General features: G+C 48.4%; 1 protein-coding gene across 3 annotated transcripts in view; it reads left to right on the top strand.

The window, feature by feature from the left end:
• Lrrc20 (leucine rich repeat containing 20) overlaps positions 1-20,122 on the top strand; it is a 93,386-nt gene extending 73,264 nt beyond the window's left edge. For all 3 annotated transcript variants that reach the window (XM_027388285.1, XM_027388287.2, XM_035451048.1), the window contains exon 5: positions 18,367-20,122. In XM_027388285.1, coding sequence (XP_027244086.1) covers positions 18,367-18,521 — 155 coding nt within the window. In that variant the 3' untranslated portion in view covers positions 18,522-20,122. The remainder of the gene's footprint in view (positions 1-18,366) is intronic.
• Positions 20,123-20,361: the final 239 nt, after the last annotated feature.

The following is a 20,361-nucleotide window of genomic DNA, read 5'->3' as shown; positions in this document are numbered from 1 at the left end:
CTAAAGAATGACACAAGAGATTGTCCTCTGACTGCCATATGTACACATGTGTACCCACACACACACATTGTTGAAAACCAAAGGGGATTGGAGATGGCGTCGTAGCATTTGAGAAGAGGGAGCGGTCATGGTGCCCGGCTTTCAATCCTGCCAATGATTTGGTCAGGCAGGGACCCTTGGTCTGGTATATCTGAAGGGCAAAGCCAAACTCTGGCCTTTCCCCTCTTGTCCCTGAATATCCAAGCCTGCCTCATCGGGAAATGGAACTGTCTTCCTGGGCAAGGAGTTTGGAATTTTCCCTGATTTTCCAGACTCAGTCCTGCCTGGTGGCTGGCAGGAACATCCCAGGACCTGGGAAGGGAAGGACAGTATGTCCTCCCAGGTGGTGGTTGCCTGTGTGCACAGCAGGCACACTCCACTCCATTCACCTAACATCTGCAAAGCTCTGTATTGTGTCTGTGGACATCAAACGGTTGGTACAGGCATGGGTTGTGTCAGCAGTAGATCACTGGACAGACAGTACAGGGAGCACCTTCTGGCCACAGCTGTGGAGTCAACAAACGGGATTCAACAGCAATTAGTACAAAGAAGTCATGGTTCTCAGGCCCAAGGGGAGAGAAGATCCTGTTTGCACTTCTGGCCCTGCACAGGCCCAACCACAGGGGACTAGCAAGGCCATGTCTAAGCAAAACATGTTTCATACACTTAGTCTTTGCCCAAATGGCATTGTCTGTGCTGGCCACTGTGTAATGAAGCCTTGATGAACAAAAACCTCCAGTTATCCAGGATACTGTGGGCACTTTGCTGGCATCACACTGGTATATTTTTAAAGTTCCTTGACACTTGTTTAAACTGTAATTAAGGCTTGTGCAAGGCTAGGAGTGTAGCTCATTTGATAGAGTGCTTGACTGGCTTGTACAAAGCCCTAGGTTTGATCCCTAGCAATTCATAAACTAGGTGTTGTAACACCCACCTATAGTCCTAGCCCTGGGAAGTACAGGCAGGAGCATCAGGAACTCAAGGTTATCTTTGGTTAATTAGTGAGTTTCTCATGCTCCATTTACCCACCAGTTTCCCAACACCTCCGACTCTTGGCTCTGTCTAGAGTGCTAGGGGACTATTCGATAGTCTAGGTCTTTAAGCCCAGCCTTGCAAGGATGTCTACCCAGCGCAGAAACAGCTTGTTGGAGTCACAAACATGGGTCTAGGCAGTGTATGCTAACTTTGTGCCAGGTACTGAGCTGAGACTCCAAGAAAAACAAGTCTCTCCGTTCCTGTGGGGCTCGTGGTATCATAGGTTCCTAGTAGCTGGTGTTAACCAATTCTCCAGTTCACGCTTACATGTTTTCTGAGAGCTTTTCAAGGATGCTCTCATTTAATCCCCACTGTTACCTTGTGGAACAAAGAGATGGTCTCACCATCTGGACAGAGCAAGGGTTTTAACCCAGGCTCTCTCTTGTCCCTCCTGCCAGCACTCTGCACAGGAATAGGAGTTTTCCACGGACCTCTGGAGCAGAGAGCCTTGGGAAAGCTATGGTCCAAGCACAGAACTGTGCCTGAAAGGGAACCTCAGCAGGGTGGATAGAGTACACAAGGCAGTCTGCCGAGGCACGCCCCTGCCTGCCCCTGCCTGCTCAGTCCCACAAAGGGAGGCAGCAGGGCAGCATCCCAGGATGGGCACGCCCCATGAGTATCTTCAGCAACTGCTCAGAGAGGGAGTGGTGCTCATACTAGCTGTACATTCTCATCATCCAGTGAGCTTTTAAATAGGTCCAAATCCAGATCACATCCTATGCCAATTGAGTTAAAATCTCGAGGTGGTGGAATTCCGATCCGTGACTTTTTAGAACTCTTTAGATGAGGCTGAGGAGATGGTTCAGCGGGTAAAGCATTTGCTGGGAAAGCGTGAGGGCCTGAGTTCCAAGTATCAGAACCCACAAGAATCCAGACACAGTTGTGCAGCACATCTGTAATCCCAGCACATCTGCAGAGATAGGAGTTGGAGACAGGAGAAACACAGAAGCTCATTCACTGGTGCGTGTACACACACACACACACACACACACACACACACACACACACATACACACACACACACACACACACCAGAAAATAAAGTGCTCCAGATAATTCCAGTGTGCAGACAAGACTGGAGCTGAGCTAGACCAGAACCTTCCAGCAATAAGCACACTTCTGCCCCAGACATAGGGTCTTTCTACTTGGAAAAACGAGTAAACCCAGACAAAACCTCATTTCATCCCCTAGAAAAGCTATAACTGCCCTCTCCAAAACCTCTGGGGAGATGCATAGTTTAGGACAAGAACAATAATAGCCTGATCCTGGGAGCTGGCATTCTGCTGGAGGGTAACTGAGTTGAGCTCTGTGACATGTATCTTCCTCCACTGAACTACCTCCTGGGACCCCAGGCATGGTGCTGTGCTGCCCCCAGCCCCCAACTCTGTGCCTTCGTTACTGCCCTCTCTTACAGCCTGCCCTCCCACCTACCATTGTAGGCATTAGGCTTCTAACAGCCCATCATTCCGCTCCAGCCCTCCAATTAGAGGCCACAAGCTCCAAAGGAGGGAGTGGCAGACACTAGAGACAGAAATTGTCAGGCTTTCTGAGGCCCTCCCTAAGCGCATCTAAGCCAGAGCCCTGGAGGGTTGGAGCTGGCCAGAGGAGGGAGAGCAGGCCAGATGGGGAGTAAGGATAGCTGTTAGCCGATGATTTGAGTCCATCATTTCTCGGTCTCCAGAGGCCAGCTGTTATTTCTAAGGAGAACTGTTGTGATCAGACTTGATTGTGTGTCAGAACTGGGTACAGAGAATTTTGAGGGAAAGGCTGCATGACTAGTGACCTTCCCTGATGCCCAGTTGCCCAATTATCACACCAGCCTGTGGTGAGGAGGGGGAGATAGAAGCTGGGGCTTTTCTTTGTCTTTCTTATGTGGAGGTTTATGGAGCCTTAAAAATACAGGCCTCCTTGCCATGCTCTCAGAAGGGTTGCCCGCCACGCACTTCAGTAACTCCCTCCTCCCCAGAAAACAGTTTGTGGTCTTCTTAATGTCCCCATGACCCCACCCAACAGTCTGAGGCAGATGAGAGGTTTAAAAACCAGGTATCTGGTATATTATATGGCTGTAACCCCCCCAGCCTTTGAGAAATGGGAGGCTTAGGGAGTTTATGGTGAATCTCAGCTACCCAGTTAGCCTGAGGCAAGCATGAGCTACCCAAGACCCTCTCAAAGTACACAGGGACTGGAGAAACAGGTCAGTCAGCAAAGTTCTTTCCTCGTGTACATGAGAGCCCCAGCACCCACCTAAAGAGCCGTGCATGGTTGTCCCAGTTTGCTTCCTGTTGCTCTGATAAACACCATGACCAAAAGCAATTTGGGGAGGAAAGGGTTTATTTTAGCTTACAAGTGACATTTCATCATGAAGGGCTTGAGGGAGGAGTCTGAAGCAGAAACCAAGGAGAAAACAGCCGTGACCCACCTGCCTAGGGATGGGGCTGCCCACAGTGAGCTGGAGCCTCCTTCATCAGTAATCAGTCAAGAAGATGCCCCACAGACATGCCCACAGGCCAGTCGAATGGAGACGATCCCCCAAGTGAGGTTCCCTCTTTCCAAGTGTGTCAAGTTGACAGCCAACATTAGCTGTCACAGGCAGAGATAGGCACCCCAAGGCTCACTGACCAGCCTGCCTAGTTAAGTGGGTGACCTTCAGGTTCAGTGAGAGACCCTGTCTCCAACCTTAAGGCGGGAGCCATAGAGCAAGACATCTGATATTGACCTCTGGCCTCTACATGCATGTGCGTGCCCGCACGCACACGCACGCACACATCACAGGCCTGGTGCTATACAGTTTCCTGAGCAAGGCTTAAGCAAGAGGATATTGTTTTCAAGGCCAGCTTGTGTAGCCAATACTGGCCAGATTCACTAACCTTGTGTGAGATTGACTGGGAGACTGGGTCTCAAGCCCTGGTCTCTTCAGTAGTAGGCTTAGAATTCCATATCATGTGTGGCCTCCCCAAAGACTGGAGCTCAATATGAGGGATTGACCGAGGCTAGCTTTGTGCTTCTCCCAGAAGGCAAGAACTATTCTATTTCTGTTGGCTTCCTGCCCAGAGCATTGGGAAGATGGGACTTAGTTAGTTTCTCATCTGGCTTCCGGCCAGTCACTAGCACAGTCTGAGGAAGGTAAGTGTGGCCCAGATGCAGCCCTGTTCCAGGCACCATTCCCTGTCCCTGCTGAGTTACCTGAGTTTATCTGCTCGTCTGTGGCATTTTGCGTGGGATGTGAAGCTGGGCTGTACATCCTTGATCTTACTCAGTTTGGTTTCTAGGCACCAAGAGCTGCTGTTATGCTGAGGTGTGAAGCTGGGCCCCCTGCTTCTGGCCAGCCTGGATTCCCAAGAATCTAAAGTCATTGTGAATACACAAACCTCTAATTAACTCTGCTGGAAATTCACCCCCCCCACTTCCCTGGGCCCAGTCCCCTCTTCCTCCTAGCATCCTTTTGGGCCATGGGGGGGGGGTATCACAGAGATGTAGGAACTTGCTCAGAGAGATGGTATTTGTCATTTTGCCTCTCAGCTGGTCCCACTGCATTGCAGAACTATCAGTCAATAGTGCTAATGACCAGCAAGATGAGGTCAAGCTGACTTCAGGGCAGTGATGTCTGTAAATTCTGCCCACTTGGGTGCCGCCATGATTGATTACCCAAGCCTCCCATCGATAGGCAGAGCCTAGGAAGGCCCTCAACATTTTGAGGAGCATCAGGGAGGGCATTTGCCCTTGATTTGGGTCTTTCTCTGAAAGGTTTGTTAAGTCTTTGGCTACAGTCCCCACCTAGGACACAAGGCTTTGCAAACAAAGCTTGTGGCCAACCCTTTCCATACACTAGTGGACCATGAGGAATTTAAGAGAATCCGGTGTTTGCTCAGTATGTATGGCCTCGAAGTCCTGATCCTCCTCCTGCCTCGGACCTTCTCTTCTTTCATAACAGCTGGGGTGGGGTCCCATGTAGCCTAGAGTGGCCTTACCAAAGATGACATTAAATTTCTGATCCTCCTGCCTCCACCTCTGAAGTGCTAAAGTTTCAGGTGCATACCGCCACATGTGAGCTAGTTATACAGTATCGGGATGGACCTCAGGGTTTCCTGTGTGCCAGGCAGCGAGTGCTCTGTCAGCCGCATCCCTAACCTTGTGGAGCCTCTCCAGTGCTGAGATTAAGTGTATGCCACCACATCTGGACACTTGAAGGAATTTTGCTTTGGTTTCATGAGAGGATTCTAGAGCTTCATATCGTCTTTCAGGTTTGGCTGAAGGAGACAGAAGCTGCCCTAGAATGCCTCGTTAACCCATAGCGTTGTGGGTACAAAGATGTGGAATAGATGTTGAATGTCTAGCAGTGCATCCCTATGTTAGAGTCTTAGCTCAAAAAAAGTAAAAGGTGAGGCTGCATAATTGGCTCAGTGGTTAAGAGCATTGGCTGCTCTTGCAGAGGACCCAGGTTCAATTCCCAGCACCCACGTACAGCTAACCATCTATAACTACAGCTCCAGGGTATCTGATACCATTCTGTGGCCTCTGCAGGCACCTGGCGCACACATGGTGGCACAGACATGCACAAAGCATCTACACACATAAAACTAGATCATTTTTTTAAAATAGAAGGAAGCAGGGTACAGTGGTACATGCCTGTAATCCCAGCACTCAGAAGGTGATGACATGAGGATTAGGAATTCAGAGTCAGCCCTGGCTACACAGAGAGTTTGGGGCCAGCCTGCGCTACCTGAGGCCTGGTTACAAAACAAACAAACAAACAACAACAACAACAACAACAACAAAACACGAGAACCTAAAAACATGGCTCAGTAGTTTTACTTTCCCAGGAGACCTGAGTTTGGTTCCTAACACCCACATCTTGCTGCTTGTAACCAGCAGTAATTCCAGCTCCAGGGGAGCAGATTCCATCTTCTGGCCTCCACAAGCACACAACACTCACGCCAGGTGTGCACACACTTCTTTAAAAAAAAAAAAATCTTTAAAATGCCCAGTGGTGGTGGTGCATGCCTTTAATCCCAGCACTCAGGACACAGAGGCAGGTGGATCTCTGAGTTCAAGGCCAGTCTGGTCTACAGAGTGAGTGCCAGGACACACAGAAATCCTGTCTTAGAAAACAAAAGCCCTATTTCCACACCCCCCTCCCCAGACAGGGTTTCTCTGTATTGTTTTGGAGCCTGTCCTGGAATTCGCTTTGTAGACCAGGGCTAGCCTTGAACTCACAAAGTTCTCGAGCGCCCACCAACGCCCGGCAGACAAAAGCCTTTAAGACAACAAAAATGTTAGAAGAATTTGAAGGAGGACCAAGGAACATGGCAGGGGGTGGTCTTTGGGTTAAGATTGACGATTGAGGACCTGAGGAGCAGAAGTTTGGGTCGCTGGGTGGGGGGTGGAAATCCACAGCCCTGAGAGGATGTGGAGGCCAAAGTGGCAAGACCTTTTTCTGTTATTAGTGGTATACTGATATTCTCTGGCCCAGGGAAGTACAGTTGACATGGACATATTTGGTGTCCTCTCCAGAAAGACACAAATCACTTAATCTCCTCTCCATCCTGTATCCATCTCTGCCTCTCGCCCAGATTCTTGGAGGAGCATAAATGATCTTTCTGACTCTTCATCCTGAAGCTCTTGGCTGGCTTCTTGGGCTTGTCATCTGCTAGTTAGGCTGTTCCGGCTTGTCAGTTCTGCCAGCCTTGACATGGGCTGTGGCTCCGAGGCTCCTATCTCTGAGCTGCTTCTGTCACTATAGCAGTTAATCACTGGAGAGAGAGTCAGCTGCTCTGTGCTTCATCCAGGGGATTCAGAGAAAGGCACAGGCAGTGGAGACACTGGCTAGGCTTGGAGGTAGATGCGAATGAAGCAGGGACAAAGGTAACCAGTCTCTTGCTGGAGCTGGAGGCCCCCCGCTATCCTCCAAGGCTGGTCTGCAGCGAGCCTTAGTGCAGGCCCCAGCAATCTGTAGCAATGCATTTGAGGGACACCAGCCACTGTGCAGACCACTGGCCTTCCTGGGCAGAAGGACAGAGGAGGCATGAGGTCCAGTATGGAGACAGGCTCTTAGCAACTCTCTAGTACAGTCCTCTCTAAAGAAACTGAGACAGGAACTGCACTCTCCAGTGACAGAGGGAAATGGGATGATTTTGCAGGTCCAAGCCTCTTCTCTGAAGCAGGAGCACTGTGACAATCGGGGTTACGATTACCTTCAGGACCCAAGAGAGCCAGAGAAAGCAGATTGGTGTCTCATCAGGGACTGCCCTTTCTGTTTTACTCAGTGGCTCCATGACCTTGGTCACTATGAATCTGAGGCTCGGTTCCTTTGTAAAGTGGATCATCGTAAGGAACCTTCTAGAACAGGACCTCAGACATCAGTTTCTAGAAGTCTCCTCCTCTGCCAGGCCCTCTTAGATAAGCTGCCAAACTCCTGTGTGACAGGCACTTTAGAGGCAGCTTTTGCTAAAGAAGCATTAACTCCCCACTTGGGCTCACAGGTCACTCAAAGCAAGACAAAAGCCTGGCATCTCTGCCTTCATCTGTGTCTGTCTCCTTGACTTTGACTCCTGCCTGATAGGTATGTTAATCACTGAGGAATGCCTATTGAACCCAACACACACACACACACACACACACACACACACACACACAGAGAGAGAGAGAGAGAGAGAGAGAGAGAGATGAGACTGAAGACACATAGATGAGTCACTGCCCTACCTTGGATTCCAGAGAGAGAGAGAGAGAGAGAGAGAGAGAGAGAGAGAGAGAGAGAGAGAGAGAGAGAGAGAGAGAGACTGAAGACACAGAGATGAGATGAGTCACTGTCCTACCTTGGATTCCAGGGACATAAAGGCTGGCAGGACAGACCACCATATTCCTCATATATATAGGCACCCGTCATCTTGCCAGAACCATATTGGTCCCCATCAAAGATGACAGCAGTTGACAGATTAGTAATTCATTTGTGAGACCCCCCTTGGAAAGACCAGGGCTGCTTAGTAATTTCATGTACGTCTCTTGCTCTTACCCCACTTCTTCCTTTTTTTTAAACCCTGAAGTTCCTATCGGTACCCTTAGGGTGGATCTGGCATCACGTTGTCTCTGGGGAACACAGGGTCCCTTCTGTGTGCTCTTAATCAGACGGTTAAAGTAATTTTAAAATGGATTAAGGCAATTAGGGCAGCTCTATTGCAGTCTGAGAGAGAAAGCAGGGCTTCCCTCTTGGCCCTGTTGAGCTGAAGGTGAGATTTAAAGGGATGAAGAGTTTACTCTGGAACCAAGCTTGAGTGATCATGGCCTGAGAATATCAATTCAGGTAACCCTCAAATTTCATGTTCCCACATGGTAATGGTATGGAGCTTTTATAGTAACAAAACAGAGTTGTAATAAATCACTTTCCAAAGGCATTGGTGGAAACTGAAGTATGTGGGTCTCAGAAAATTGAGAAGAATCTCAGCTCCAAGCCTGGATGCTGTCTGGTGTACTTTCAAGCCTTGGGTTGGTGGGAACTAGGGTCTGTCTGTACATTTCCAAGGATTGACCTAATTGTCATGAAGATGTTAGGTCACAGGTAGAGGAGGGCAGTAATGGCTGTTAAGAGGATAACCAATGGCCCAGGATAATTTGGCTCTGGGTTCACATTCTAAACTCTGTTCCATAATTGAAATTCTAATTGGTCAGCCTGCAGAAGGGTCAGTGGAAAGAGAGGCTCTTTTCTGGAAATTTACTTCATAGCACCCACTTACATCTGTCTTGAAAAAAATCAATGGTGATTTAAAATTTAACAGAGAACATTTAGATTAAAAAAAAAAAAGCGTGACAAACTCTGACATAAGTAATTACCTCAAACATAAAATCTGTTTTTTTATAAATGTGAGTAAGAACAGATCAGTAACACCATTTTTTGATTATTTTAATTTTTGTGCATAGGAGTGTTTCACCTGAATGTATGTCTGTCCAGTATGTAAGTACAGTGTCGTTGGAGATCAGAAGAGTTTTAGATTACCCTGGGACCGGAGTTACAGATAGTTGTGAGTAGCCATATAGGTGCTATGGGAATTGAACCTGGGTCCTGTAGAAGTCCATCTTAAAACACTGAACCATCTCTCCAGCCCCAGTAACTCCATATGTGAATAAAATCCAAGGAACTCTGTAGAAAATGTGGATATAACATTGATACCATGTATTAATAATTCTGGAAACATTTTTTATTACTTATTTTTAACTAACAATTGTTAGATTTGCTTAAGTTTTATGAATTCAGGGGAATTTGAATTAAGTTCATGAGCCAGTTTACATAGAGGCCTGCTTGAATCAAGTCTTTTAGGGGAACTTTTTTATCGTGTATTTAAAGATGACACAGAAATAAGTATACTGACAAACCAAGATAATACACCTGTGATGGTAAGACTTTGTTGTGGGGATCTGGAGAGATGGCTCAGTGATTACCAGCACTGGCTGCTCTTCCAGAGGACCTGGGTTCAATTCCCAGCACCTACATGATGGATCAAAACCATCTGTAACTCCAGTTCCAGGAGCTCCAATGGCATCTACTGGCCTCCTTGGGCACTGCACATATAATAGTGCATGTCTATACAGACAAAACCTCCATACATATTAAATAAGGAAATATTAATATAAGGAGCATATGCTGTTCTTGCAGAGGACCTGGGTTCAGTTCCCAGCACCCACATTGTGTGGCTCACAGCCGTCTGTAATTACAGCTCTAGGGGATGTGACAACAAGGATGTCTGTGCACACTGCACACACACACACACACACACACACACACACACACACACACACACAAATAATTAGTTGTGAGACAGAATTATGCAGTAAAAGAGATTTACCCTTTTGTATGGAATGTGAACTTAAATTTATAACACTGATACAAATTAAGAGCTGTTTATCTGAACAACCTTTGAAACCTTTTGCTTTTGGTAATATAGTTTTTTGTTGTCATTTGTTTTTTGTTTAAATTATCAGGCCGAGAGCCTGATCAGGCCCATTTATTCTATACAGAGAGACAAAATGGCATTTCCTTCTCATGGTCTGAGAATCAAATTTCCTTTTTTTTTAAAAGATTTTTAAAAATTATAATCTTTATTATTTTATATGTATGGGTGTTTTTGCCTGCATGTATTTGTGTGTTCCAAATGCATGCTTGGTGCCCACAGAGGCTAGAGAGAGTGTCTGATCTCCTGGGGCTGAAGTTATAGATGGTTGTGAACAGCCCTGTGGGTGCTGGGCATCAAACTCGTGTCCTCTGAAAGAGCAGTCAGTGGTCTTAACTGCTGCAACATCTCTCCAGCTCCAAGATTTATTTTATTTTTAGTTTTGTGTGTATGGGGAGGTTTACTTATAGAGGTCAGAAAGAGAGCCTAGGTCCCCTGGAGCTGGAGCTGCAGGTGGTTATGAGCCACCTGGCATAGATGCAGCAACCAAACTCTGGTCCTCAGCAAGAGCATGAATCACTCTAGCCAAGTGACAGGAGAACTCCGGAGGCAGAGGAAGGCAGACCTCTGTGAGTTTGAGGCCAGCCTGGTCTACAGAGTGAGTGAAAGGTTCAGGCATTATGCTGACCTGCCCCTGTTACCTGGCAGAATCCACTCGGGAAGTACCCTGGTCAGCCCAGGGTTCCATGAGAACTAAGTCTGCACACAGGTGTAGAGGACCCCTTTAAAAGACAGACCCCTGCCCTCTTACACTCCTCTATTACTCTCTCTCTTTCCAGCGGTTGACCTCTCTTCTCTCTTATTCTCTGCTCTGTTCTTCCATTTTTCCCTTGCTCGCTCTCCCACCCTATAATAAACTGGTTAATGTGTTCTCTATAGTTCATGTCCATCTCTTGATTTCTAATTTAAGCAAAAACCTAACAGCAAGTTCCAGGATAAGCTCCAAAGTTACAGAGAAATCCTGTCCTGAAAACCAAATACATACATACATACATACATACATACATACATACATACATACATACATACATACCACTAACTGCTAAGCCCTCTCTCCACGGATTGCCTCAGGTCTTTAGGACATCCCAGAAGTGAGTCTGAAACAGGATCAGTGACACTAATTCCTAACAAGGCAACCCTTTGAAGGAAAAAGGTACAAGATACCCACCAGGGAGCCAAGAGACAGCTTTTACAAGGGTGCTCCTCAGCTGGGTGGTAAAAAACAAAACCCTGTTTCAAAAAAAAAAAGAGTTCCCCTCCTTTCAAAAGGACCATCTGTGGCTGGAGAGATGATTCAGTGGGTAAAGGCACTTGCCACCAACCCTGATGACCCCAGTTTGATCCTTGGAATCCACACAGTGAAAATAGAGAACTGACTCTTATCAGGTTGTCCTCTTACCGCCACAGGTATGCCATTGTGGGCAAACACACGCAGACACACACACACACACACACACACACACACACACACACACACAATGTGATTTTTTTTAAGGTCTACATGGTGCTGGGGCCAGCATTTAAAGGGCAGAAATGCTGGACCAGTTTCTAAAGGAAAAGATGTACCATGCTGTTGTCTCAGGGAAATCCTAGATGACTGAGATGAGTGTTGTCAGGAACATGGCTATGAAGAAGGGAGGAAAATAGACATGCCTGGATCCATGCAGCAATGCTGGGGATGCTTAGTGAACGATGTCTAGAGCAGAAAACAGTAATCCTCTCTGTCCTGTGGGGTAAGCTATGAGTTGCCATGGCCTGAGACCCTCAATCGCCAGAAGAGCAGGGTATCTCTGCTCAAAGCTGTCCCCCAAGGGAAGTCAGCAAGGGCTGCTACAGGAGACAGAGTCGTGAAGTAGATGTTACCAGATGAGGCTGGGTCCCTCACCCATCAGGTTGCTGGCAAGTGTGAACTGGAATAGGGAGGCCCTCTGCAAACACCAGGGGGAGGGAGTTGCATAAGGGCCATTCTATGGTGGGGATAGAGGACTGGTGAAAGAATTCCTCCCAAGGTCAGAGTAGGGAGAAAAAAAAGAAAGCAGGTTTATCTAGTATACTGCAGAGAAATTAGAGGGCATGGAGGTGACAGAAGAACTACCAGAATGTATGATGGAACACGGGTCTCTGTTTCTGTGGAACCCTTTCAGTTAGGGTGAGCCTCTGTAAGTGAGGACAGCTCAAACCAATTGGTGTGTGTTCCTAGGTGGTTAGGGTGAGCCACCATGTGTGCAAGCTCCCTGGCCAGTGACTCCCATGCAAATGACGGCAACACGGACTGGTTGTTGTTGGGTCCTAGGCAGTTTAAGTGAGCCATTTTGCATGTACTTTCTTGCCATGAAATCCCCAGCTCATAGATGAAGGCAGCGCTGGGGATGGCTGTGGCTAATCTTGTTTGGCCTGGTCATTCTGATTGGTTCCTCTGTTCAGGCCTTTTCTGTTTGGGGTGTGCTTTCCAGGCCAGACTCATGGGAGACCCGTTGCCTTTCTGGTCTCCCAGTCAAGTCCCTGTACAGCTAGCTGGTCTGTCTGTCTGTCTGTCTGTCTGTCTGTCTGTCTGTCTGTCTGTCTGTCTGTCTATCTATCTATCTATCTATCTATCTATCTATTTTTATCTGTTGTTTTGGTTTGGGTCTTTAAAGACAGGGTTTCTCTGTGCAGTCCTGGCTGTCCTGGAACTCACTCTGCAGATAAGGCTGACCTTGAACTCAGATCCACCTGCATCTGCCTCGCAAAAACCAGGATTAAAGGCGTGCACCACCACACTCGGTTGCAGCTGGTCCCTCTTTAATCTTGCAATTAGTTACTCTTGGCTGTACATCTGAAGGCCAGCACTTTGGGAATGTGTTCCCAAAGAGACTTTCATCACAGCATTTGAAATCTATCTCTGTTAAAATCTTTTATTCCCTATCTGATTGTTAGTAATCATGCTGAGACTCCAAGTCTCACATGACTCCCTGCAAGTGCATGGCTGCAGAAGGCGCCTTGGTTTCCTTTCCCCCTGCTTAGCATCCCCTCCCCGCTTCATCAGTTCTTCCTGCTACTGATTAAATCTCTACTCCATCTCTTTAATTGGCATATTGGATGGGATGTCCAGCCTAGCTTGTTGGGACTGCCTGGAGCCTGGGATTTTACCCCCAACATTTCAGTTACATCTGGGCCTTGATTTCCCTCTGTGCCCCATGGAAGTTAAGATCAGTGAAATGACTCGACCTCACTAAGCCAAATGAAAGGTGTTTCCTAATTCTTGGTGATGGGACAGAGGGGTTGTGTTGTCTGGCTGCCTCCTCTAAGCTGCCCTCTGCGATGATGAGCCCAAGGAATGAGCCTTTGTCTTCTTGCCGTTAGCCCCACAGCCAATAAGGGGCAGCAAGGAGCTTTCCAGGCTGCTGCAGGTGTTCAGAGGAAGGAAGTGGGTGAGCACTGGCAGATGTCAATCACTTTGCTTTCCTTCTGCTCCTGGAGGTAGCAGGAGCTTCTGCTCCTGTTTTGTTTTACCTACGTCCTGGGGGAGAGGAGTGTTTACCTTGTACTCTGACCCCGCCCTAGTCTATTAGGGATCACCCTGTCCTTCCTTTGACCTGCAGTAGTTCCTGCTTGCAGGTGATGACACTCTCATATCTGCCTTGTGGATCTGGGTTCTTCTGTGCAAGCTGTCCACTGAAGCCCTGAATTCGGCCCTGATCTAATAATAGATGGCCCTCCCTCAGGGGGTTTAGTGGCCCACCACCCTGAAGTCTAAGAGAGGGTGAACATCCCTTTTCTAACCCCTCCTAACTGAAGATTTGGCTGCCTGTGTGTTGCTCCTCTCTGATTAAGCCCACCCAGCTCAGGAGGGGAACACAAGCCAGGTTGGAAGGCTGGCTGGGAGATGGCACAAAGGACACAGGTCCAGTAGCCAGCCAGCCTGCCATCAGACATCTCCTGTTTTACCACCTGAATGCCCCCCCACCCCCCCCACACACGTATCTTTAATCTCTCTGGACTTCATCCCACACAGAGGATAGAGATGATTGTGGTACTTGGGCCTGGAGAGAGAGTTCAGCTGCTAAGATTGTGTACTGCATTTGGAGAAGACTTGGGATTTGGTTCCCAACTGTCAATATTGGGTGACTCACAATATCTGCAACTCCAGCTCCTGGGAATCCAAGGCCCTCTTCTAGTCTCCCCAGGCACAAATGCACATACACACATGTTCTCCCCAGGCACACAGGCACATACATGCATGTTCTTCCCAGGCACAAGAACATGTACACACGAGCATGTGCATACACAAATAAAAGTAAAAATATTTTTTTTTCAAAAACGAATGGTCCTCAGCTGGTTCAGCTATAGAAAATGTTAAGTTAGAAATGTTAACAATTCATGCCCACCATAAATTAGCAAGCCCTCCGTACATAATACCTAAAACTCCATTGCTCCATTGGTAGAGTCTCTTCCTAGCATGCATCAAGCCCCAGGTTCCATTCCCAGCACCACAGAAACTGGAAGTGGTGGAGCAGGTCTGCAATGCCAGCTATGGGTAGGTAGAGATGAAATGGTCAGAAATCCTTGGCCACATCAAATTCAAGGCCAGCCTTCAATATGCAAGTCCCTGTGTAAAAATAAAAACAAATAATAACAACAGAAAATGCTATCAACAATAAAATGACCCAGCACCGAGGACCTGAAGGCCTGAGGCACTGCAGAGTCCCACTTTTTGGTGCTTAACAGCTTTGGTGTGTGAAGAGGCCCCTGGGAAGCCCCATAGGCATGGAGCCACCTTCCTATTCAGGCTTGGGGCTTCTGGATCACTTTCTCCCACCCCCATGCCTACAGTAGCCTGCCCCTTGTAGAAGATGCTTTGGAGCAGGTAGCCCCATACTCAGCTGTGCTTCTTAGTAACCAAATGTCTGGCCTCAGGCTCCTCATCTGTGAAGTGAGCAGAAGAGCCCCTGAGTTGCCCCAACTTCCTCAGTTTTGTAAGCTCTGGTACATGCACAGGGAGAGACTGACCAGAGCTGGTGGCTTCTCCGTTTCATCCTAGCAATCAGTCGTACAGGGGAGGGCAGTTGTCTGTGCTTTGGGAGTCTTCACTATCCACCATCCTCAAAGGACTCAAGGCGCGTGTCAGGAGGGAGAACAAGGGACCTTGCTGAAGGTCTGGGGTGTGTCTCTGCCACGGGTATAGAGACAGCCTCAGTTGAAAGCCTTGGGGAGATAGGCTGTCCAGAGCTAGGGTCCAGGAACCATCAGAGGCAACTACATACACATCCTTTGATGGAGCCATTGACTCTGCTCGTGGCGGGCAGCGGAAGGCATTCTCAGACTAGCCTTCAGGGACAGATGGTGCAGCCTGCGGAGTAAGGGACGATGTGGCGAGGAACTGAGCATGGCACACTTGGCTGCGGTTCAAAGCAGGTGATCATGCATGTGCAGAGCCTTGTAAGCGGATCCCACAACACGCTTTAATACATCCCAAAGTGTTGGGCCCTTGCCAACCCACACAGGCAAGGCCGGGGGTGGAAGTGCAAGACAAAACACTTGCTGGTATGCTCGGCCCCCAGCACTACAAAATACAAAAACAAAAGCCGGCAGGAGCCAGGTTGAAGGAGCTCCCACAGGCCAAAAATCTGGAACAAATTGAGCAACCAATTAATTAGACACAACAGTCAGGAATCAGTAGAAGCCATAGAAGTCCATCTTAACAAACAGACGGGCAGCCAAGAAGGGCAGCCTGTGTTACACAGTGCAGTGCTGAGCAACGGCAGGCTGTGGTCTACAGCCACCACGAAGGTGGATACAGCACGGACCGTCCGTGGACATCAAGGCTGTGGCAATGGGTGGGAAATGTGTTGATGAGGCGACTCTGCCTGCCTGCTCTTAAAGTGTGTCCCCACAGAGTTCTTGTTACTTGCAAACGAAAACAGCAGTAATTATATGGCGGAAGAATCTAGCACCACGCTGACAGAGTGATCACAACAGCCGTCAAGATGACTATACACCTGCCAGGCGCACACCACCTGTGCAGGCTTGCAACTGAGGATCTGCGTTCCCATGGAATGATGCACGGGGCAGGACTAGAAATTATTATGGAGGAAACCTGGGCTGCCGTCTGTGGGCTTGCTGCTGCCATGCTTCTTTTCGTTTTGTTTGTTTGTTTTTGTTTATATTTTTTGTGCTTGTTTATTCAATTATTTATGTGTGTGTGTGTGTGTGTGTGTGTGTGTGTGTGTTTGTTTTTGTTTTTTTTTTTTTTGAGACAGAGTCTCTCTCTCTCTATGTAGTCCTGGCTGTCCTGGAACTCACTTTGTAGACCAAGCTGTCCTCAAAATTACAGAGATGCACTTGCCACCACACCCAGCATTATTTTTTGGGCGTATGTATTTATTGTCAGAGGGGGTATACACCATAGCCTGCTTGTGGAGGTGAGAGCTTGGGGATATCAGCTGTGTCCTTCCACCATGTGGGCCTCGAGCATTGAACTCAGGTCCTCAGGTTGCAATTCCCTTTACCAGATGAGCCCTAACATCTGCCACCTCATTTCTGACTGTGTATTAGAATTTAAATCAGGTCACCACTACCGGTATTTTTGACAAAGTGCCTTGGGTATGTTTTGAGAAAGGTCCTATTATCTTTGTATAAATCGAATGGGTGAGAAATTGAAACATGATTTTCACATTCTACATATTAGAATTTGGGAGCCAGAGCTATGACAGGAGAGATTTGCTCCAACTCCTGAGGACACCTAGCCTCTGCTTGACCATCCGGGGCGCTCCTACAGGCACGTGACTCGGGGGACATGGTGTGGGGAGTCCTGATGATGTCAAACCTTGAGTCAGGGTAGCGGTGAAGGGCTGCTGTTCTGTCTGGGTTCTCAGCAGTACTGGTCCACAGGTGGGTGGAAGGAAGCCTGCGGGGTGCAATCTCTGTAGCCCTGCCTTAGGGAGTCTTCAAAGGCACAGTGGATCAGGTGATGGGACAGAGAGAATGGTGCTGCCACCATAATGAGAATTCCACATGTCACCAGATGCAGGCTCATTCATCAGGTCACATACACAATATGTTTTTGCCTTTTTTATTAGATTATTTGTTTTTATTTATTTATGTTGGGCATGGAGTTCAGGACAGTTTACAGGAGTGTGGTGGTCCCAGGGATCGAATCCAGATCCTTGGACTTGGATTTTTTTACCTGCTGAGTCATCTTGCCATCCCTTCCCTCTCTGCCTTTTTTTAGATGAAGTCTTGTGTAGCCCAGGATAGCCTCAAACTTCCTGTGTAGCTGAAGACGTTCTCGAATGTTCTGATTCTCCTGCAGCTACCTCCCAAGTGCTGGGATTATAGATGTGTGTCACCACACCTGATTGATCCATTTCTGGGGATTGAACCCATGGCTTCATGCAAGCTAGGCAAGCACTCTACCAACTGCCCTCCATCCCCAGCCTCTACACAGGCTTTTTTCCCCTAATTACTACACTGAAATACGTCACATGCCACTCAGTCCCTACACTGAAAGCATACAGTTCAGTGCGATTCCGCATGGCATGTTGCTAATTTAAAACATTATAGTTCAGGCACCAGTAAGATGGCTCTGCAGATAAAGGCACTTACTGCCAAGCCTGACCACCTGAAGAGACCCACACCAGTTTGGGAAGTTTGTCCCCTGACCTCCACACATGCTCAGTCTCACTCACACACCCATATACATGCGTACTCACACACAAATAAATGTAAAAAATTGCAATACTATAAATGACATGCCATTTTGCCAAACGATTTTCAGTGTTGTACCTCGGGGTGGCATTGACTGTTTTTGTTTTTGTTTTTGGTTTTTTTTGTCTTTTTTTTTTGTTGTTTTGGTTTTTGAGACAGGGTTTCTCTGTATTGCTTTGGAGGCTATCCTGGAACTCGCTCTGTAGACCAGGCTGGCTTTGAACTCACAGAGATCCGTCTGCCTTTGCCTCCTGAGTGCTGGAATTAAAGGCGTGTGCCACCAACGCCAGACAGCACTGACTGCTTTTATAATGCTGTGCAGCCGTCACCACCATTCATTTCCAAGTTGGATGACTCACCCTGACCTCTTCTTCCAGCTTCAGGGAGCAGCTGTCTGCAGTCTCTACGAACTTTATGCTAGACACCAAGCGGAGTTGCTGTGCCTGCCTTTCCCAGCACAGCACTTTCAGAGTTGGTTGGTGTCGAAGGGATGGGACCCCTGAGCTGAGACAAAAATGGTGGCCCATGAGCATCAAGCACTTGCCACCTCTATGCCATTGAGCCTATGTCTATGCTTGGCTAAGCCAAGCACTGTCTTCCTGCTCTGTCATCTTTGCTGGCCTGCTTGCTCACACCCCTCTAACCTGTCCCCTCTCTCCCCAAACAGATGTGCCTGTGGAGAAGCTGGCCACCATGCCAGCTCTGCGTGTCATCAACCTACGTCTCAACCCACTGAGCGCCGAGGTGCGCGTCATCGCCCCGCCACTCATCAAGTTTGATATGCTCATGTCTCCAGAGGATGCACAGGCCCCTCCGCCTTAGGACGCACTCCCTATGCTCACCCGGGCAAGGGACAAAGGCTACCGGCCTGCCAACCTGAGAGGAGGGAAGCCTGTGGAAGGCCAAACTTGGGGAGCGGGGTGGGAGGGCCACACAGCGTAAAGTGGGAGGGATGAAGCTAAGCCAAGCACTAGAGTGAGCCCTGGTGCTCCAGAGGGAGAAGTTAGGTGAGGCTTGAGCCTGGGCTCAGGGCACTCACCCACTGCTGTGCTAATGTAGGTAGGTTTCTTTCTCTCTCCAAGTTTTGTAGCTTGGGAGGAGGAATGGTAGTGGAGAGGCTTTTCTGCTTGGGACCGCACTGTGGTTCTGCCTCCACATCGTCAGACACCTTCTAAGCTCATGGATGAGCCTTTCATGGGCATTTTATGGACCTTACCATCTGAAGCCTTGTTTCTGGTGTGAGAGCCAGACACCATCCTGAGAAGAGATGACCTCTGACTATTTGTCACCTTCTGAGGGCTGAACGTAGTCCTTCTTCGAAAGACACCCTTCATGATACCATGTCCTGGCCATCAGAGTGCTTGGAATGGTCAGAGCCTGAACTAGATGCCTAGGTCCTGTGGTTGGGTCCTGTAAGCAGAGGTGTTTATGAAGGCTGGGGTACGGATGGGCAGTTCCAGGCAGCTCATCCTCCCTTGTACAGTACAGACAAGGGGAAGAAGTTCTATGCATTCTGCTCTGTCCCTCCCTGATGATGGCCCAGTGTGGCCAGGCATCATCTCCAGGGCCACAGGAGAGGTGGCCCAGAGAAGACAAAGCCATCTGCACCTGGGACTTTGACCCAAGGTCCTTCTTTGATCCCCTTCATCGTGGCCTCCCTCTGGTTGCAACCTGGTTGCCTTGTCCTGACCCAGGACCACCACTCTCAAGGCTATCACGATAATCACCAATCACCTGCCATCTCTAGGACCTTTGCCTGTGGCCTAGGGGGTAGCCAGAGAGTAGGGTATCCAGCTGTCCCAGTGTACGCAGAACTATGTAATTTCCCGGGAGTTGGCTGGGCACTCACCTCTGGTAAGGCCTATACTTGTGGACATCCCTGGTCCCCTCAATCTCCAAGTGTCTACCTCCTTACCTGAGCAAGCAGGCCTATCAGCTTCCCTGGCCCTGGCTGGTGTACACCATTGTGTAAGTCTGTGAAAGCAATGGAGGCCCCAGGACACAGGCAGGGCTTTGGCACTTGGTCTCCCAAGGTTCTACAGTTTAGAACTAACACTACTGCTCCAAGCAGAAACCTGTCATAGAGTTGTCTGGGTTCTTGTCCTCTCACAGTACTCCTGGCTCTTGATAAGGACTCAATAAGGGCATTGCTGGTATCACTAAGGGTTATGTGTCCTAAGAGAAACTTCCCCTATTCTGCTCTCAACCCAAGGCCACTCAGCCAGATGAGGAAGACATAGGGGCCAAACAAGGTCTGGGTACATCCCAAGACTGGTCTGGCTCCTCCCATCCTGTGTCCCTAAGTTGGGGGTTTCACCTTGTTAAAGAAGAGGGGGTCTTTTCTGGGATGTAAGAGGGATCCTATGGTTGGAGCCTAGCATTTCCAAGTATGGGCAGGTTAACATAAATACGCTGAAAATGCAGCCTCTGGCGGTGTGCACCTGTCATTCCAGACCTTGGAAAGCTAAGACTATAGAATTGTAGATGTGAGGCCAGCCTGTGTTACATAATGAGAGCCTATCTCAACTTGACAACAGCAGGCAAACAGAAGAAAGGAGTGTCTGGCATCTTATAGGCCTGTGGGTGACCCCCCCCCAAAAAAAAAAACCTCACTGCAAAGTCTTCATCCAGGGTAGATAATGACTTCCTTGTAGCCATATAG

Source organism: Cricetulus griseus, assembly GCF_003668045.3.
Source record: "Cricetulus griseus strain 17A/GY chromosome 1 unlocalized genomic scaffold, alternate assembly CriGri-PICRH-1.0 chr1_0, whole genome shotgun sequence".
NCBI lineage: Eukaryota > Metazoa > Chordata > Mammalia > Rodentia > Cricetidae > Cricetulus > Cricetulus griseus.
This window is presented reverse-complemented; position numbering and strand designations above follow the sequence as displayed.